The 22,101-nt window shown below is 40.6% G+C and overlaps 1 protein-coding gene across 10 annotated transcripts in view; it reads right to left on the reverse strand.

The window, feature by feature from the left end:
* ccdc93 (coiled-coil domain containing 93) overlaps positions 1–22,101 on the reverse strand; it is a 182,083-nt gene that overhangs the window by 5,832 nt on the left and 154,150 nt on the right. For 6 of the 10 annotated variants that reach the window (XR_009798230.1, XM_061842450.1, XM_061842447.1 and 3 more), the window contains 6 exons: positions 18,403–18,474; positions 18,086–18,194; positions 17,931–18,013; positions 17,750–17,787; positions 13,179–13,283; positions 3,134–3,218 (listed from right to left, as the gene is read on the reverse strand). Coding sequence is in view for 8 of the 10 variants with exons in the window: in XM_061842450.1 (XP_061698434.1) it covers positions 3,134–3,218; positions 13,179–13,283; positions 17,750–17,787; positions 17,931–18,013; positions 18,086–18,194; positions 18,403–18,474 (492 nt within the window). In the remaining 2 variants the exon portion in view is untranslated. Of the gene's footprint in view, positions 1–3,133; positions 3,219–10,361; positions 11,075–13,178; positions 13,284–16,964; positions 17,414–17,749; positions 17,788–17,930; positions 18,014–18,085; positions 18,195–18,402; positions 18,475–22,101 lie in introns of those variants that run through there. The other 4 variants (XR_009798231.1, XM_061842449.1, XM_061842448.1 and 1 more) reach the window with 3 other exon arrangements.

Genomic DNA, 22,101 nt, shown 5'->3' on the forward strand with positions numbered 1-22,101 from the left:
AGTAGTCAGTGCAGCAAACTCACTCCAGACGTTCAGTGAGGATCTCTAAATGATCCAATGTTGACTGATGATGATAAATAGAATTCACCTGTGTGTAATCAAGTCTCCGTATAAATGCACCAGCTCTGTGATAGTCTTAGGGTTCTCCTCTCACAAGGAGTGGCAAGGAGGGTTCTCTGTGCAGAGAGCATCATAGAGACCAATGAACACACCAGGCAGGTCCGAGATACTGTTGTGGAGAAGTCTAAAGCCGGATTTGGATCCAAAAAGATTTCCCAAGTTTTAAACATCTCAAGGAGCATTGTGCAAGCAATCATATTGGAATGGAAGAAGTATCGCACCACTACAAATCTACCAAGACCCGGCCGTCCCTCTAAAATTTCACATCGAACAAGGACAAGACTGATCAGAGATGTAGCCAAGAGGCCCATGATCATTCTGGATGAACTGCAGAGCTCTAAAGCTGAGGTGGGAGAGTCCGTCCATAGGACAACAATCAGTACTACACTGCACAAATCTGGCCTTCATGGAAGACTGGAAAGAAGAAAGCCATTTCTCAAAGATATCCATAAAAAGTCTCATTTAAAGTTTGCCACAAGCCACCTGGGAGACACACCAAACGTGTGGAAGAAGGTGTTCTTGTTAGATGAAACCAAAATCAAACTTTTTTGGCCATAATGCAAAACAATATTTTTGGTGTAAATGAAACACAGCTCTTCACCCTGAACACACCATCCCCACTGTCAAATATGGTGGTGGCAGCCTCATGGTTTGGGCCTGCTTTCTTCAGCAGGGACAGGAAAGATGGTTAAAATTGATGGGAAGATGAATGGAGCCAAATACAGGACCATTCTGGAAGAAAACCTGTTGGAGTCTGCAAAAGACCTGAGACTGGGACAGAGATTTATCTTCCAACAGGACAATGATCCAAAACATAAAGGCCAAATCTACAATGAAATGATTCATAAATAAAGACATCCAGGTATTGGAATGACCAAGTCAACGTCCAGACCTGCATCCAATTGAGAATCTCTGGGCAGAGCTGAAGACTTCTGTTCACAAACGCTCTCCATCCAACCTCACTGAGCTCGAGCTGTTTTGCAAGGAAGAATGGGCAAAAATTTCAGTCTCTCGATGTGCAAAACTGATAGAGACATACCCCAAGCGACTTGCAGCTGTAAATGCAGCAAAAGTTGGCGCTACTAAGTATTAACGCAAGGGGGCCGAATAATATTGCCGCCCCACTTTTCAGGTTTTTATTTGTTAAAAAAAATTGTAAAATATCCAAGAAATTATTTTCCAATAAATTTTGTTCCACTTCACAATTGTGTCCCACTTGTTGATTCTTGATAAAAAAAACTTAAGTTTATACTTTTATCTTTGAAGCCTGAAATGTGGCAAAAGGTTGAAAAATTCAAGGTTGCCGAATACTTTCACAAGGCAGTGTAGATTCTTGAGAAGCAATGAGTTTTTTATCCTGGCCAGAGAAAAGTGGACCAGCTCTACACCCACCCCTCGGTCCTCCAGGGTGTATGCGAGTTCATCCAACCATACTGTATTTGTTTTGTGGACTTGGAGAAAGTGTTTGAACATATACTCGGGGAGTACTGTGGGAGGTTCTTCGGGGGCATGGGATACCAAATGCCTCGATACGAGCTGTTCGGTGTTGGTGACCAGTGTCAGACTTTGGGCTGCATTGCCGGCAGTAAGTCAGACTTGTTTCCAGTGAGGGTTTTACTCCGCCTAGGCTCCCCATTGCTACCGATTCTTTATGACCACAATTTCAAAGTGCAGCTGAGGCATCGAGGGGGTCTGATTTGGTGGTCTCAGTATTGCATCTGTGCTTTTTGCAGATGATGGGATTCTGTATGCTTCATCGAGCCATGGTGTCCAACTCTCACTGAATAGTTCACAGTTGAGTCTGAAGCGACTGGGTGAGAATCAGCACTTCCAAATCTGAGACCATGGTCCTTAGTTGGAAAGTTGACATGCCTTCTAGTGACCTAAGTGGAAGAGTTCAAGTACCTTGGCGTCTTGTTCACTAGTGAGGGAAGAATGGAACACGAGTGACAGGCTGTGTAGGATGTGCAGGAGGATTGTGTGGAGTTGTATCGCTTCGCTATGGTAAAGAAAGCGATAAGCCAAAGAGCGAACCTCTCAATTTATTGGTCGAGCTACTTTCCTACCCTGACTTATGGTCACGAGCTGTGGGTCATGACCGAAATATGATAATCCTGGATACAAGCGGGCGAAATGACTTTCCTCTGAAGGGTGTCCATGCTCTCCCTTAGAGATAGGGTGAGAAGCTCAGTTACCTGGGAGGACCTCGAGTAGAGCCGCTGCTACTCCGCATGGAGAGGAGCACGATGAGGTGGCTGGGGCATCTGATTCGAATGCTTCCTGGATGCCTCCATGGTGAAGTGTTCCGGGCACGTTCCACCAGGAGGAGACCCCGGGAACAATCCAGGACACGTTGGAGGGACAATGTCTCTTGGCTGGACGGGGAATGCATCGGGATCCTGCGGAAGAGCTTGATGAAGTGGCCGGGGAGAGGGAAGTCTGGGCCTTGGAGAACCGGTAGGAGGAGGGATGGACATGATACCATGGTTTATGGTATTGGATGTTTTTTGGTGTACCATATATCCCTACAACAATAACTCCAACACCCAAGGTAGTTAGGTTAATCAGCTCATCAATTTGAGGAGTTTGACTGGCATGGAGGAACATTAGTAAAGAGTACCGTCCAAAAGTATTGGAACGACAGGGTATATTCCTTTGTTTTTAATGTATACTGAAGACATTTGGGTTTCAGATCAAAAGATGAATGAGGTGCCACAGTGGAAGCACATCTGCCTCACAGTTCTGAGGTGTGTGGTGTTTGTATGTTCTCCCTGTGTCTATGATATTCTTCTGAAATTAAATCTGCTTCAACATTTGAAATTATTGATGATGTACATACACTGAAAAAATAACAATAGCCCAATCAAGAGTTGTTTTTTTTTTACATTTTTAGGAATTGTGTTAAATTCTTTTCTTGCTCCTAAAATAAAATTGGAAATATGACAAAAGATATTAAAACAAATCAGGTTGGGCCCAGACCCTTGTTCTTACCATTCAAAAAAGTTCAATGTACCTTGATACGACTCTGTCTGATTCCCTCCACTATCTGTTCCATCTGTCTGAGGAACTGTTCCTTCGCGGCTGAAGATGACATGGCTCTAGACAAAAATCCATACATATAATACAGATAATAGTGTAAAACAGCTGACAGACACCATGTAGAAAAGGACAGGTACTACCTAAATAAGTAACTGCTAATTGTGCCAATTCTGGGAAATATCTAATCAACATTTATTTGTGCTGCAACTCAAAGTTCAACATAGATGAATAAAAATATCTCAGAATTAGTCCTTTAGTGTGTTTTCTGATCCTAAATCAAAATCTCAGTTCTGATTCTGTTGTTTTTCTGGCAGTTTTAATGTCAGTCTGTTCACCATTGTTGGGGTGGGTGTCAAGTAGTTACTTTGTCCAGATTTTTTTTTTGTTTTTCTTTTAAACAGACAACTAGGGCAATCATGTTTGAATGTGACTGGTTTACCAGTGCTAAATGCCACATTCCCACCAACAGGCTCACCTCACTACATACAGCAGATTTGAGTTGCAGTTACTATTTCAATGTATTTCCCCGAAAATATTTAAATTTGTTTTTCAATTGAATTGTGTAGGAAAATATTTTAGATTACGTTCATTAGTACTTTCCTTGAAAACAATTCTTGGCTGAAGCTTTCAAGTTTTATCAGGTCACAATAGACGATGGTTATGATTGTGCTCATGTTTTTAAATGCTTAATAAATTTAACATATAAACTGCAGTGAAAAAGTATCTACATTTTTTATAATTGCTGTGCATGGAATCCTCTCATGGAAAGACAACCCAAGTAAATACAAAATCCGGTTTGTAAATAAGGTGGGCCATTAATTTTTCAGAAGGGCCAAATGAGAAACAGGGAGGTTGCCTGTGTCGTGGTATCCAGACCATCATGGACCGAGTACCCCCACCGTCACAGACCTGCAACAACTGTTCTCTGCTGGATCAGCTCAATGACTTCTTTGGTCTCTTTGAGGCAGAAAACACCACCCCAGCATAGAAGATCTTTCCACCTCCCAGACACTGGGTGCTGTTGCTGTCTACAGACAGCGTGCAGTCATCTACCTTAACATAATGTTGGGTGTTGACGCAGTAACTGCTCTAAATGCGAGAAGACTCTGATTCTTGCACAGCTATGATTCTTATAATAAAGTTAATTGAATGTCCATTGTTCTTCGTACTTGTTAGTTTGTTCATTTTGTCAGTACTCAACATGAATGTTGTACCAGGGCAGTACCGACTGCCGGAGACAAATCCCTTGTGTGTTGTTACATATTTGGCCATTAAATCTGATTCTGATCATCTATATGCAGTTAAAAATTAGTTATTAGGTGATCTGGATCCACTTTTGCAAATCTCTTTCATTTCAAGAAGTTTGTTAGTGTTGCAGTACTGAGATATTTGACAAAATATTGCATCGTAACATTTTTTTTCCCATTCCCATTTTTCAGGCTGATCTCCAGTATTTAATAAAAAAAAAGAAAAAAAACTACACGCCATAGCACTCCAAATGTGTCTGAATGGCTGGTACATGATAATACAAAAACTTCATGGTCAGCCATAAGGTCTTAAAATGTCTAACTGTGGAAGGGAGGGTTCTTTGTGTGTGTGTGTTTGTAAGTGCGTATGTGCGTGATGAAGCTCGATCAAAGAGGAAAAAATGGCAAACTGTATACTGGTTGTTCTGCAAGTATTAGCCAGACAGCAGAGCAGGTGCACAGATCATCCCCCTGATGGGTCAGACTTTGAGTGCTGTCATTGCAGCAATCAGTGACTCTCTCATTCCCTATCCTAATTTGGTGCTCAATGTCACAGTTCCACATAAAGACTGTGCATTTTATGAGATCTTGCACGTGATGTCACCATTTTCACAGCGCCATATTGCCGGTCAAACAAAGCTGCTCGGCAGTGCTCAAGTTGTTGAACCGGAGCAGATTTCAATTCCCGAGACCTGTTGTGCTGTTGGTTGTCACAATAGGCGACAGTTCTTCAAATAGATTATTCTATAGATTACCAGCTGAGAAGACGAGAAAAGATCGATTGATTTTGGCAATTAAATGGGATGGATGGTTCCCAATGAAATACACACGCGTGTGTACTGATCATTTCATTTCAGGTCGGAATTATTCTTAATCTCAAATTATAAAGAAGCATTTACAATGCCAAGTTAACTCATATGAGAACAATACGATTTAAAAAAAAAAAAAAAAACGTCTGTCACAGAGAGGTTTACAGAGGTAAGCGTGTTGCAGCAATACGCTTCTGTGTATGGAGGAGATGACTCCCTGTCCTAAATTTTTTTCCAATCATAGTTAATGAATGTGAGTTTGTGTAAAACCAGGGGTCATTAATTTAAACATTGGTATTTGTATTGAAAAACTCGGAGTTGGTCGATCAAGATCCAGCGGCGAAGTATTTGTATGCGTCCTAACTTTTCTTATGTGTAAATCTCAACGATTTAACGCAGGGGAATCTCCGGTGCCATTCATGATTTCAAACCATGACGTCTTAGTGTATTACCAACAGTCACCTTGGAAACGATGGTCCCAGCTCTTATCAGGTCAGGGTTAGGGTCAGGGTTTTCAAGTCCTGTCGTGTAATCCTGGGCTGATTCCTCACCTTTCTAAAGATCATTGAGACCCCATAAGGTGATATTTTGCATTGGGCTCCACTCCGATTGGGATTGACAGTCATGTTTAGCTTCTTACATTTTCTAATGATTGCTCCAACAGTGGACCTTTTTTCACCAAACTGCTTGGCAATTTTCTCCGTAGCCCGTTCCAGCTGTGTGGTGTTGTACGATTTTGTCTCTGGTGTCTTTAGGCAGCTAACGACCTCAAACAGCTGCATCTGATTCAGGATAATATATAGAGTGGAGGTGGACTTTTAAATGCGGACGAACATGTCTTTGAGGGTCAGAATTCTAGCTGATAGACAAGTGTTCAAATACTTCAAAAAGTCCAGACCACAGGTTGTAATGATGTCATTGATCAACATTGTTGTTACCCAGTGACCTGATATTAAAAAGAGCTAGTCTTGCAGAGATGGCTGGAGAGATTTGTTCAATAGACTCACATTTTATCCTCGCAAAGTTGGAAGTTCTACTTTTTTGGAACCATATTTTTCTGACCAACTTTCAGCCCCTTGTTATTGCAGAGTTGAAAAGTGCCTGATCTCCATAGGGGTCTGAGTTATTCGGGAAAAGACCTGGTAAATATCAGTCAGATTTACAGATAGTCAGTTGTCAGTTATAATTCTGACCCTCAAACAATGTTCCCTCAAAATTTTGACTTGTCTGAGCAAACACACTAAGCCCGTGAGCACCATGCAAGATATCACCTCATGGAGTCTCAATGATCCTTAGAAAGGTGAGGAATCAGCCCAGGACTACACGACAGGACTTGGTCAATGACCTGAAAAGAGCTGGGACCACTGTTTCCAACGTGACTGTTAGTAATACACTAAGACGTAATGGTTTGAAATCATGCCTGGCACGGAAGGTTTCCTCTGCTTAAACTAGCACATGTCAAGGCCCGTCTTAAGTTTGCCAATGACCATTTGGATGATACAGAGGAATCATGGGAAAACGTTTTGTGGTCAGATGAGACCAAAATTGAACTTTTTGGTCATAATTCCACTAACCGTGTTTGGAGGAAGATGAATGATGAGTTGCATCCCAAGAACACCATCCCTACTGTGAAGCATGGGGGTGGCAGCATCATGCTTTGGGGTGTTTTTCTGCATATGGGACAGGACGACTGCACTGTATTAAGGAGAGGATGACCCCGGCCGTGTATTGTGAGATTTTGGGGAACAACTTCTTTCCCTCAGTCAGAGCATTGAAGATGGGTTGTGGCTGGGTCTTTCAACATGACAATGACCCGAAGCACACAGCCAGGAAAACCAAGGAGTGGCTCTCTAAAAAGCATATCAAGGTTCTGGCGTGGCCAAGCCAGTCTCCAGACCGAAACCCAATAAAAAATCTTTGGAGGGAGCTGAAACTCTGTGTTTCTCTGCGACAGCCCAGAAACTTGTCCGATATAAAGATCTATGTGGAAGAGTGGACCAAAATCCCTCCTGCAGTGTGTGCAAACCTGGAGAACAACTCCAGGAAACGTTTGACCTCTGTAATTGCAAACAAAGCCCACTGTACCAAATATTAACATTGGTTTTATCACCGAAATAAATCGCTAAAAAAAAAAAAATCATTCAATGTGATTTTCTTTTTAGATTATCTCTCTCACAGTGGACACGCACCTACGATGAAAATTTCAGACCCCTCCATGATTTTTCAGTTGGAGAACTTGCAATATAGCAAGGTGTTAAAATACTTACTTTCTTCATTGTACATTGCCTTAGTTTTAAGTAGCATTTCTTTTGAATTGCAAGACTTGCATCAAATGTTTTGGGTAACATTCCACAAGCTTCTGACAGTACTCTGCTGGAATCCTGGCCCAATTGTCCCGAGAGAACTGGTGTAACAGACAGGTTTGTCGGTTGCCTTACTCACACACACCTTTTCAGATTTGCCCAGAAATTTTCGATGGGATTCAGATCAGGGCTTTATCATCAATCAAATGTTTAACCATTATGGCAAAATGGTTAGGATCATTATCCATTTGAAAGAGTCATTTGGCCCAAGTTTTTGGTACCTGGATGATGTCTTGCGATGTTCCCTTAATACCTCCATAGAATGTTCTTTCTTCATGATGGCATCTATGTTGTGAAAAGCTCCAGTTCCTGCTGCAGGAAAATATCCCACAATATGATGTTGCCACCTCAATGCTTCACAGGTGGTATGGTGCTGTCCGGTCTGCAAGCGTCTGCCTTTTTCCTCCAGATGTCACAATCATTATGGCCTCCCAGCTCCACTTTGGTTACATCAGACCACAGGACATATTTTCAGAAGTTGAGATCTTTGGTGTCTTTTTGTTTCTATAGGAGTAATGGCTTCATTTTCAGTGAGTGGCCTTTCAGCCCATGTTGGTGCAGGACTCGTTTAACTGTGGCTAGTGACACTTTCTTACCAGCTTCATCCACCATCTTCACAAGGTCTTTCCAGTTTATTCTGGGGTTGAGTCACAGATTTCAGACTAAAATACATTCATTTCTGGGACACAGAGCCCATCTCCACCAGTGTGATGGCTATACATTCCCATGATGTTTTTACATGCATATAATTGTTTTAACAGATTATATGGGTCCTTTAAGTACCAGGAATGCTCTCTCTGATTTCCTGTTTGATATGTTTTGCTTTTTCCATGATTTCATACAAGGAAGCAGAATGTTTGCAACACTTTCGGTAACACAATATTGTGCAACTTGTAGGCCGTGCCCATGTCTGGATAAATGCAGACTGTCCATTTTCAATGACTTTTTGAAAATAACTCGTATTTAATAATACATCTAAATGGATCTACAGGTTAGTATACCTTGAGAAATTGAAGGAAAAAAATGGTTTTTCATGATTCACAGATCAAATGCAGCCCTATGGGGAGCAAAAGCCAGTGCGAACTGTAGGATCGTCCTAAGTCGGCAGAGGGTTGCATTAGGAAGGGCATCCGTCTTAAAAAGATACCAAACAAATGAGTGTTCATCCAAAGAATTCAATACCGGCTCGGTTGTGGCTCAGGTTTACAATGTCTTCCACCGACGCCGTTAACCTACAGAGCGCCAGTGGAGATTTAGCTACTTTGCGTCGAATACAAAGGAGAGAAGGAAAGTTGGTTCTTCAGCAGAAAGAAGAGGAAAGCACAGAGGCAAGAACTAAATGTGGAGACTTTGAATGGCGGGACTATGGCTGGAAAAGCTCGGGAGTTGGTTGGAAAAAGGTGGAAAGATTATGTGTCCAGGAGAGCAGGTGAAAAGGCAGTAAGGCTTTTTAGCTGGATGGTGTAGATAGGAAGAGAAATGGATTGGGGGAGATTTTAAAGGAAGAGTTAGCTCAGAAGGTCTTTGAGGTGAAGAGTATCAGATCAAGTGATGGGGCCGAAACTTAAAATTTAGAGTATAATGTAATTTGTGGATATGCCCCACAAATAAAATCAGACCCAGATGTGAGAGAAAGGAAGGAGCTAAACGAAGTAGTTCTTAATAAGAACAACTTCGTTTAGTCATGAGTCATGAATGGTGCAGATTATAATGGGCATGTTGGTGAAGGAAACAGGGATGATGAAGTGATGGCTAAATTTGGGATCCAGGTAAGGAACCTTGAGAGACAGATGGTGTTAGACTTAGCAAATCTAAGAATGAAAATGGCTGTAGTAAACACATTCTTGCAAAATACGCAGGAATATAGAGTGAGGTGGAGTCACAGAGGTGAATTACATCATGTGCATACGGAATCTGAAGTAGTTTACAGACTGTAAAATAATGGTGGGGGCAGTGGGGCTAGACAATGATTATGGTGGTGTGTAAGATAACTGGTGGTGGGGAGGAAGATTTAAATGGGCAAAAGGAACAGGAAATCATTCAAGGAAAGGGTTTAGGCAACAAGTGGGATATTAAGAGAACTGAGGACAGGAGATAGGAATATATTAAGATGTGACAAAGACCAATGTAGAGGAAGAAAAGGCCAAACAAGAAGCAAATGACATGTCAGACTCAACACTAAAGAAGCAGAAAAAGATGGAGATAGGAATGTACAGCAGCTTAAGGCAATTCATAATAAAGATGGAAATGTGCGGACTAGTGCCAATAGTGTGCTGGCTCGATGGAAAATTAGGTAAATCAGAGCGAAAGAAGTATAGAGGAACCAAATGTGGTGGACCACGAAGTAGCAATGTTGAGTAAGGGGAAGTTGAAAAGTGGATGAAAAATGGAAAGGCAGTTAGTCCTGATGTCTCTCCTGTAGAGGTATGGAAGCATCTGAGAAGTGGCTGTGAAGATTTTGACCAGTTTGTTCAAAATAATTCTAGTAGGTGAAATAAGAGATGAAAGTGGACTTTTGTCAAAATTCCTGAAAATACAAATACAAGTACTGAAGGTGTGAATTCCTTCTAGGGCGTTCTGGGGTCATGCCCCCCCACCCCCAGGGAAATTTTTGAAAAAATGGATGGCTGTGCTGCATTCTGGCGATATCTGTGAACAAAATTCAGACAAAAATTTAAAGTAACATTTCTAAGTCCTGACCCCCCCCCAAAAAAAAACATTGGGCAGAAGTTCCCCAAGGGACAAGCCCAGATTTTTTTGCCCCCCATCCCCCTATCACTGGATAGCCCAAAATCATATTTGTCATTAAAATATGCTTATAATATGCCATCATATCTCAAGAAAAATGAATTAAGTGAACTATTCGGTAAAAAGACATCTAAAATTGTCCTTTTCCACACATTATAGATATTATAGTATAGATATAGAATATACACAAAATATATCCTAGAATTTATACACCATAGAGCAAAACATGTTAAAGAAGTTGATCTGTAGTAATTACTATAAACATTTAAGTCTCAAATTTGTTACGTCACATTGTACTGATACACTCGACCACATTGCTCACTATCTTAGATGTACAGGGTGTGGATATTCTCTTTACCATCTCAAAAATTTATTAAAAATGCAATTGATTAGATATTTTATTTATTTATTTATTTTTTTACCTCTTAATACACTTCTAATTGGCACCATTAGCTGCATGAAGCACATCAAGACGGTACTCGATTTCTTGCCATGTTCACTGTAGCATAGCCTCATCAATTGTGGCAATGCCATCAGTAATCCTTTGCTTTAGGTCAGGAATGTCCCTTATCTTTGTTCGATACACAATATCTTTAACACAGGCCCATAGAAAGAAGTCCAGGGGAGTGATATCTGGTGAACGTGGCGACCACGGAATTGGCCCATCCCTTCCAATCCACCGGTCTGGAAAGGTTTGATTGAGGAACCCTCGAACATGCAGCCCCCAATGTGGTGGTGCACCATCTTGCTGAAAAATGATGGTTGGTTGAAGGTCATTCAGTTGTGGTGCCACATGTTCAGTTAAAAGGTCAAGGTAAACATTTGCAGAAATTGATGTCTCATTGAAGAAAAATGGACCAATTATTCGATTGCACATGATCCCACACCACACATTCACCTTTGGGCTTCTACGCTCAATTTCTCTCGTCAAGTGGGGTTGTTCTGATCCCCAGATTCTCACATTGTGTTTGTTCAGTTTCCCTGAAACATGAAAGGTTGCCTCATCACTAAAAAACTCGTCTGAGGAATGTTTCATCCTCAGAGATTCGTTCCAGCATGTTAACTGCAAACTCTTTTCGTCTTGGTTATTCATTTGGCTCGAGTGCCTGTAAGAGTTGCAGTTTGTAAGGATACAATTGCAAGTTCTTGTGTAGGACCTTGTGCACTGTTGAATGCGTTTGCTGTAACTGTGTGGCAGCAGTACGGATGGACTTTGTGGGAGAACGAGAAAAGGATTGTCTTCCATGATCAATGTTTTCATTAGATGTTCTTGGTCGCCCACTCCGTTACCTAACACTGTCCCTATGTCCATAAATTTCTTGTGCCATGCATGAATTGACGGACGTGAATGGTGGATCTCGTCCATACTTAGTTCAAAACAAATGCAGTATGATAAAAAACTTTAATAAACACAAAATACAAGAGAACAAATCTGAATAAAATATCTAATCAGTTGCATTTTTAATACATTTTTTAAATGGTGAAGAGACTTTATGGACACCCTGTATCTAGTAGATCTAGTAATACCAATAGTATAATGAGTTGCCTTTAATATATATATATATATATATATATATAATATATATATATATACACACACACACACACAGACACACACACACACACACACACACACACACACACAGTCACTCACATTTGAAAAATGTACAGGTGTTGTCAGTCATGCTCGCAGATAAAGTTGCGGGTGTGATTAGGGATGGCCTTAAAATAACTTACTGGATTAATACAATGTAAATGGAAATTAGAAATAAAATAAATACATAACTAAAATAGAAAACTAAAATTTCAAACTCAGATGATAATTTCCAATTTCAACTGATATTAGTAGAACATGAGATAAAACGGTATTTAATTTTCATCAATAAAAATTCTTGATCTAACAAACTTTATCTGAATAAAAGTTAAATGTACTAGCCTGTCTATATCCGCAATGTTTTGAAAATGCTGAAAGTTTAATTCAACATAATTGGCGTTCGTGGCAACAAGCTAGCGATACATTGTAACAAACATTCCTGTCGCGAATCGTGATGTTGTTGTGGGGGTGTGGGGGAGCACGCATTGCCGCGATTGTCGTAAATAGGAGGCCGGCTTGCTAGATTTATGTGCATGCGCTCGACGTTATTGGCCTCACCTGAATTAAGCGACGAGGTGGATGATAGTCTTTTTTTTTTGTTTTTTTTTTTTTTAACACCGTCACACTGCCTCGCGATCGACGAAATGAGCACCCCTGGTGTACCTGAATTTCCATTGACATGACTCATGATGTTGATGACTTTCGACGTAAATGCGCTCACAATACATGAAGCAGCTTTGAACATGCGCTTTCGGCCTAACCTCCATACATGCTCAGTTATGGTTAACTTGCATTTCCCGTTTCCAGGTGAATACGGGTTGTTTTGGAGCAGGCTTGTTTAGTTCACAACGTTTATGAAATAAACACGTAAATTAATGTCAAGGCTACATATAATAAGCGACACCTTGAGAGAATGTGAGGGGAGGGCCGGTACTATTACTCGTGTTAGTGCCTCAACATGGCTACGCTCGTGAAAGCAAGACAACGAACTCAATCGCATGTTCGTTCAATGTTGTCAACTCATGTTCAGATTCATTTTAGGCAATTTTTCCTCAATTTTCCGGAGGAATTTTCATGAAAACTTGAAAATCGGGAATTCCGGGAAAATCCAGAGGACTTTCATCACTGGTGAAAATGTGCTGATGCTAATTTGTAACACAAAAATATGGGAACGTGTAGTGGAAGCTAGACACAGATAAGATCTGAGTATTTGTGAGCAACAGTATGGTGTCTTGCCCAAAAATAGTACGACAGATACATTATTTTCGTTGAGGGTGTTGATAGAGAAGTCCAGAAGAGGCCAGAAAGTGCTACATTGTTTCTTTGTAGATCAGAGAGGAACTGTTGTACTGCAACCCAAAATCTGGAGTGGCAGAGAGGTATGTTAGAATAGTACAGGACATGTATGAAGGCAGCAGAACCATGGTGACTTGTTCTTTAAGTGTGACAGAGGCATTTGAGGTGGAGGTGGGACTGGATCAGGGATCAGCGCTGAGCCCCTTCCTGTTTGCAATAGTGATTGATAGGCTGACAGATAAGGTTAGACTGGAATTCCCGTGCACCATGATGTTCCTAAATGACATTGTGATATGCAGGTAAAGCAGGGAACAGGTCGGGGAAGAATTAGAAAGGTAGTCATGCACACGAAATGAGAGGAAGGAAGATTAGCAGTCAGACAGAATAATGTCTCCAGTACATGGATAAATGAGAAGGCTTGAAGTAGAAGAGTGAGGCCACAGGCAGAAGAGATCGTGAGAACGGAGGACTTTATTTACTTGGGGTCGAGAGTTCATGCCAATAGTAAGTGTGGTCAGCAAGTGAAGAAACAAGTCCAACCAGGTTGGGACCAATGGAGGAAGGTGTCAAGTGTGTTACATGACAGATGAGTCTCTACTAGGGTGAAGGGCAAAGTTTAGAAGACAGTGGTGAGGCCAGCCATGATATACAGGTTAGAGAAAGTGGCACTGAAGAGACAAAAGAAAGCACAGCTGTTGAAGGTGGTGGAAATGAAAATACTGAGGTTCTCTCCAGGAGAGGAGCAAGCTGGATATAACTAGAAATGAGCATTAGCGGGATTGCCAAGGAAGACAAAGTTATAGAAAGCAGACATGTCCAGAGGAGAAAGGGTGAGTACAGTGGAACCTCAGAATTCTAACTTTTCGGTGGTTGTAGAAATTGGTTTTCAATCAAAAAATGTGCATAAAAAATGCCTTGGTTTTCAAATCAATTCTTGGTGCCCGAACACAAAGTGAAACCCATGTTGACCGGGAGGCTGACTCAGCTGACTCAAGCAGAGTGATGAGGAATGCACACAGGGGGATTCCGATTTGGAAATTGGGACGAGATGAAACGTCTTCTTCTTGTTTTCCTTTTGCTTGTCCCGTTAGGGGTCGCCACAGCGTGTCATCTTTTTCCATTTAAGCCTATCTCGTGCATCCTCCTCTCTAACACCCACAGTCCTCATGTCCTCCCTCACAACATCCATCAATCTTTTCTTTGGTCTTCCTCTCGCTCTTTTGCTTAGCAGCTCCATCCTCAGCACCCTTCTGCCAACAGACTCACTCTCTCGCCTTTGAACATGTCCAAACCATCAAAGTCTGCGCTCTCTCACCTTGTCTCCAAAACATCCAAATTTGGCTGTCCCTCTAATGAGCTCATTTCTAACCCTATCCAACCTGTTCACACCAAGTGAGAACCTCAACATCTTCATTTCTGCTACCTCATGTTCTGCTTCCTGTTGTTTCTTCAAGGCCACTGTCTCTAATCCGTACATCATGTCTCACCACTGTTTTATATAAATGTTGCCCTTTAACCTGGAGGATACTCTTCTGTCACATAGAACACCAGACACCTTCCGCCAACTGTTCCACCCCGCTTGGAACCATTTCTTCACTTCCTTACCACACTCTCCATTGCCCCCCCAAGTATTTGAAGTCGTCCACCTTTATTATCTCTTCTCCCTGGAGCTTCCCTCTTCCTTCTCTGCCCCTCTCATTTACGCACAAACATTCTGTTTTACTTCGGCTAATCTTCATTCTTCTCCTTTCCAGTGCGTACTTCCATCTTTCTAACTGTTCTTCTGCCTGTTCCCTGCTTTCACTTCAGATCACAATATCATCTGCGAACATCATAGTCCAAGGGGAATCCAGTCTTACCTCGTTTGTCAGCCTATCCATTACTACTGCAAACAGGAAGGGGCTCAGCGCGGAACCCTGATACAGTCCCACCTCAATCTTAAATTCTTCTGAACAACGGCACATCTCACCGCTGTTCTGCTACCCTCATACATGTCCTGTACTATTCTAACATATTTCTCCGCCAAACCAGACCTTCGCATGCAGTACCATAGTTACACTCTTGGTACTCTGTCATAGGCTTTTTCTAGGTCTACAAAGATACAATGGAGCTCCTTCTGACCTTCTCTGTACTTTTCCACGAGCATCCTCAAAGGAAACAGTGCATCTGTGGTACTCTTTTGAGGCATCATACTGACTTCTGTCCTGAGTCTAGCCTCCACTTCTCTTTGCCATAACTTCATTGTGTGGCACATCATCTTTATTCCTCTGTCGCTTTCATAGTTCTGAACATCGCCTTTATTCTTAAAAATGGGGACTAGCACACTTTTCCTTCAATCTTCTGGCATCTTCTCTCCCACTAGCATTCCATTGAATAAGTTGGTCAAAAACTCCACAGCCACCTCACCAAATTGCTTCCATACCTCCACTGGTATGCCATCGGGACCAATTGTCTTTCCATTTTTCATTCTGTTCAGTGCCTTTCTAACTTCTCCCTTACTAATCAAAGCCACTTCCCAGTCATTCACGCTTGCCTCTTCTACTCTACCTTCTCTCCCATTTTCTTCATTCATTAACTTCTCAAAGTACTCTTTCCATCACTTAGTACACTACTGCCACCAGTCAACATATTTCCATAGCTATCCTTAATCACCTTTACTTGCTGGACATCCTTCCCATCGCTATCCCTCTGTCTGGCCGTCCTGTAGAGCTCCTTTTCTCCTTCTTTTGTATCCAACCTGGTGTACATGTCATCATATGCCTCTTGTTTAGCCTTCGCTACCTCTACCTTTGCCATACGTTGCATCTCAATGTACTCCTTTAGCCTCTTCTCAGTCCTCTCCGTGCTCCACTTCTTCTTTGCTAATATCTTACCTTGGATGACTTGTATTTTGAGGTTCCACTACCAAGTCTCCTTCTCCCCTTTCCTACCAGAAGACACCCCAAGAACTCTCCTGCCTGCCTCTCTGAATACCTTGGCAGTTGTATTTCAGTCTTCTGGGAGCTCTTCCTGTCCATCTAGAGCCTGTCTCTTTCCGGATGACCACACAACATTCTTCCTGTCTCAACTTCCACCACGTGATTTTCTGCTCTACTTTTTTCTTCTTAGTCTTCCTACCCACTACCAGAGTCATCCTACACATCACCATCCTATGGTGTCGAGCTACACTCTCCCCCACCACAACTTTACAGTCGGTAACCTCCTTCAGATTATACCGTCTACACAAAATATAATCCACCTGCGTGCTTCGACCTCCACTCTTGTAGGTCACTCTATGTTCCACTCTCTTCTGGAAATAAGTGTTCACCACTTCCAATTCCATCCTTTTTGCGACGTCCACCACCATCTGCCCCTCTAAGTTCCTTTGCTGAATGCCGTGGGAGGGGACTAGATTAAAGTCATTTACATTATTTCCTATGGGAAAATATGTATCAGATTTTGAACAACTTGGACTTTGAAAACTTTACAAGCACGAATTATGTTCAAATTCCAAAGTTCCACTGTATATTGGTAGATGTGTGATGAGGATGGAGGTGTCAGGCAAGAGAGCTACAGGAAGACCAAATAGAAGATTGATGTGAAGGAAGACATGAGGACAGTTGGTGTGAGAGATGCGGATACAGGAGATAAGCTTTCATGGAAAAGGATGACACATTGTGGCGACTCCTTATGGGACAAGCCAAAAAAAAGATGATACATCATATCTTAATGTATATAGATATAAAATTTTACGCACAGACACACATTTGAATAATAACATTCACATGATAATTATATTATTTATTAATATATATTTTTAGAAAATCACAAGAGTGGGGTATTTCCTTTGACATTTTTTTAGATTATTTTAGATTTGAAATGAATTGAAGTTGTTCTGTCAGTTTTACTGTTTTAAAATTTTCCTGTGGTATCTTTTCAGTACCGGTATCAGTTTAAAGTCACTCAGAATTTTAGTATTGAGACACCACCCTTTTATTCTTCCCTAAACTTCCTCTGATGATACCGTTTTTTATTTCAGCCATTTTGTACGCAGGATCAACTGATCCAATCCATTATTCATTGCAGTCTTTCACTTGACAGTTCATTGAAACACTGCATTAACAATCAACTTGTTATAATAGCCCTGACATCACTTTCAGTTTTCAGCTGATGATGATTTTTCCTGATGTGGCACTCCCATCATGTTCATGATTTATTCTGAAAATTATGAAGCCACAAATGGATTATTCATTAGAGTACCTTGTTTTGATGAGTGCTGTCAGATACAATATATTCTAACCTTAACCCTAAACCGTATAAGCAATTTTGGCTTTAGTTCCCCTTAAATATTGTCTGTCTAATGGAGATGATATTGAAAAGGGCTTGTGGAACACTTCACAGGGACTTTTGCATCTGTTGAACATTCTCAGTCAATTCGATGCCATAAAACATTAAGCCTGTCAAATAGGCAAAGGGGACTAACATGGTACATTCAATGTGCATCTAATAAAATGAGTTTATGGTTGATTAAAAAAAATACATTAATGCACTTACAGTTGGAAGTTGTCATGAATGGAATTCAGCAAATTAACCTAATGGAGAAAGTGTTCATTGTCATTAAAAGTTATCAGGACTTAAATTTCAACAGGTGAATTTGAAACTGGACATATGACCAGAAAAGTAAAAATTGGAAAATCAATTCCTTTTTTTTTTTTGAACAACAACAAATACTTACTTCCTTTTCGAGATAAACTTTCTTGTCATCTAATGTATTATATAAAGTGAAGAACTGTTTGGTCTCTTTGTGTGTTGCACAAACTGAAAGAAAAGAAATATTTAGCTTGTTTGTAATCAGTTGACAGAAGCGAAGGAGGATTTGGGAGGTTCCACCTTGGCAGGACAGTTCGATGAATCTCTTCTGGTACTGTGTGAGTTCTGCACGGCAAGGCACTTCATCAATCTTTCTCTGCAAAATGGCAATGTCACGATTCCTCCTCGCCTGAACAGAGAACAGTCAAGTTAAACTGTAGAGCTGCTTGATGAATTGAAAATAAGACTGATTTGGATCTGATGCCATGCTCTGTTCTGATTACGTTCATGACAGAAGACTGTTGTAGTCCCCATTCATTCTATTCTTCAAGTATTTCTTTAAATAACACATCTTAACACAATCACTCAATTTCTAGGTATTTGCTAATTTTACTTACCATGAGCAGACGTAGCTTGTGTAATTTTTCCCGGTCAGTACTATGCTGTTTGTCAATCAATTGGTTTCTTTCCTGAAAAACAGGCAATTTCCACTGAAGGAAAAAAAAAGCTCATACGAAAACAAGGTACAAGTTTTTATATAAAATAAAATAGTAAAGACTGACTGGTAAGCACAACTGCCTAACAGTTGTGAGGACCTGGGTTCAAATCCAGTCTCGCCTGTGTAAAGTTTATATGGTCTCCCTGTGCCTGCGTGGACTTTCTCCGTGTACTTCAGTTTCCTCCCACGTCTCAAAAACATGCGTGGTAGGTTAATTAAAGACTGTTACCCTTAGTTGTGAATTTAATGAAAATGGCCTGTGTCCTGCAATTGGCTGGTGACCAATTTAGGTGTGCTATGCCTGTTGCCAAGAGTCAGCTGGGATAGCCCCCAGCGTCCAAAAATAAATACCGGGCCCTGTTAAAAAAAAAGTTCTTAAGTCCCTAATCAAATCATTAATTAATTGTGGCTAATCACAATATTAGGTTAATTTTCACAAATCCCACCTACGGATGATTAACTCCAGACCTGTTCAGTCTGTGAATTACATAATCAAAATTAGTCCCAACAAAATCAAGTCAGACAAAAGATTTTAAAAGCTGCAACAAAATGACATGATCTGAAGAAATTCCAGAAAAGTTGAGAAGAAAAGTAATTGACATCAATCAGTCTGGAAAAGATTACAAAAGGCATTTCTAAAGCCTTAAGACTCCAGTGAACCATAGGGACAGCCATTATCCTCATAAGGAAAAAACATGGAACATTGGTGAACCTTCCCAGGAGTGTCCAGCCTACAGTTAGTAGGCCTAAAAAAACTGAAGACAAATTCAAAAGGATTGCAGGCTTCTCTTGCCAGTTAGGGTAGTATTCATGACAACAACAGGGAGGACATTCGGTAAAATTGGACTTCGACAAAAAAATTCTGTGTAACAAAAATGTCTCGGGTTTTCGACCAATTTCTGAGTCTGAGTAAAGCTGAACCCAAGTTGTACACGTAGCAGAGTCAAACCAAGCTAAGCCGAACACATACTGCCGAGACAAGCCACTGTCTACTTCGAGTCACTCGGGCAGTTAAAGTGCCAGCATGCACATTCACAAGTGCTTCTCAAGATGAAATTTTTTTTTTTAGTATTTTCTTTCCCATGACTCAAAGAAAGACAGTAGTTCTACCAGCAGCAAAGGAAAAAGGATAGTTGTGCAAACCACAATGGATCTAAGGAAGGAGATAATCACTAAGTACGAAAATGGCGTGCGTATTTGTAACGGCTTTTGGTAACTAGCATTGAATGGTTAAGTCGACTATTTGGACTATTCTAAACAACAAAAATGTAATCAAGGCAGCCAGTGATGCCAAAGGACTGACTAGCATTACAAAGCAAAGGCCACAGATAATAGTAGAAATGACGAAGCTACTTGAGAATTACCTAGTCAAATCATGGAGGGTGACTTCGGCCTAACACTTTCTCCTTCCCTCTCAAGTCCCTTTGATATTATCACACTGCGACCAAAAAAGTAAAGATATTAGTTTTCACAAAGCACTACATAACATTGAATTTTTTTCCTTCTTAAATGAAATTATTTTAATACAGCATTTTAAATTCACTTGGGTTACATTTGTCAGAGATTTACATGTGGTTATGCTTCTTTCTCACTTCTCGCACAGTGCAGACGCTTTTTTCTCTTGCTCTGACATTTTTTTCTTGCTGATAAGTTTTTCTTATAAAACACTTTTTTTAGAAGCAACGACTCCAGGATATTTAAAAAAAAAAAATCCTGAAGATCACTGATCAGCACCCAACTGTAAAATCTCTCATTACACATTACACAGGGGCCCTGGATGTTCTCAAGCAGCAATCAGAGGTACTGAAGCAAGATTTCATTGAGCTCTGAACAAAAGTGCAAGAATTGGATGCTGAGGTTTTTGTAAGCGGACCTCTCCCACTTGTATGATCTGGAGATGAGCATTTTTCGAGGCGCCGTCAATTGAATAAGTGGTTAAGCGAAGTGTGTCCTGCATTGCCCGTGAGTGACAATTTCTGCTTTTTATGGGAGCGTAAAATCTTTACAAAGCAGACAGTTTCTGTCTAAATAGACAAAGTGTTAAGATATTGGCTGTCAACATTTTTTAATGTGTGCGTCATTCACCGCCCTGTAAAGAAAATGTGAACAAAAATCAAGGACAAAGGATCCAGTTGTTCCCAAGGAAGGAGGAACAAGAGCCGAGACAAGGTGCACACAGATTCATTTGGGTCATCCAAACAATCAGATGAGCAAATTATTTCAATGTAAAGAAATCATACTGTGTGATTTTATCTCTTTTGATTATCTGTGTTTTTTAGTTAAAGGTGATCCAAAGGTTAGAAATCATGCTGTGTGATTTTATCTCTTGATTATCTGTGTTTTTTAGTTAAAGGTGACCCAAAGGTTATCGTTTTAATAATTTATAGATACGATGGAAAATTTATGGAGGATTTTTCAGAACTGCTGTCAATTATTTGTACTGACTACAACTATTTTCTCATAACAGGGAACTTTAACATTCATGTTGACAATAAAATGGAAAAAACATCCCAAAAACTTTCTGTAATACTAGACACATTTGACCTCTCTCAACATATTAAGAGTCTAACTCACACTCAAGGTCACATCTTGGACCTGGTCATCTCTAAGGATTTTGACATTCTATCGACTGACATTAAGGATATGGTTATTTCTATCTGGTTTTTTTCAATTACAGATTCTTCACAAAGTTCAGACAACCTCTATTAGGAAACACTACATAAATGAGAGTACTGCCACAAGTTTATGGAGACTGTGGCTGTGGCACAGACTGTGACTGCTGAGACAGTTGATGAACTTTTGGACAATTTCACCTCGAAAATCACAAATGACATGAATGTTCTCGCTCCTGTTAAAACTAAGACCATCCTGAGGCGACCAAGAACACAGTGGAAGAGCACAATGATGGTCAAAAAATCTAAATCAGAGTGCAGGAAAGCAGTACAAAAGTGGAGAAAAACAATACTCGTGCTGTTTTTGCTGTGGTTAACAAGCTCACAACCACCCCGAATCAGATTGATCCAGAATTCGTAACAGCTGACAAATGGAATGAGTTAGCCCGTTATTTTAGTGAAAAAATACAATCCATCAGGTCAAATGTCAACACAAATCAGCAACATGATAAAATATTACATCTGCCAACCAGGGAAAATTCTATTAATTTGTTAGGGTTACAGTTGACCAAAAATCTGTAGAGAAAATTGTTCAGCAGTTGAAACAGTCAACGAGCTGTCTCAACTCAATACCATCTGACTTTTTCAAAAGTCTGAAGTCAGTGGTACCTGATTTGCAACAAATAATCAATTAATCACTTCAGTCTGGCGAGTTTTGCAAAGCTCTTAAAGTAGCTGCTGTTAAGCCTCTTCTAAAAAACAGAGCACTGGACAATTCTATGTTAGCAAGCTACAGACCCATCTCAAATCTCCTGTTCAATACGGTATATTTCAATACGGTTTCCGAACTCATCACAGTACAGAATCTGCTCTTATCAAAGTGCTAAACGATAAAAGGTTGAATACTGGCTCAAGAAGGGTATCAATTTTAGTCTTGTCGGATCTCAGTGCGCTTTTGATACGGTAGATCCGGGGTGCCCAAATTT

This window comes from Syngnathoides biaculeatus, chromosome 14, assembly GCF_019802595.1.
Source record: "Syngnathoides biaculeatus isolate LvHL_M chromosome 14, ASM1980259v1, whole genome shotgun sequence".
Lineage (NCBI taxonomy): Eukaryota > Metazoa > Chordata > Actinopteri > Syngnathiformes > Syngnathidae > Syngnathoides > Syngnathoides biaculeatus.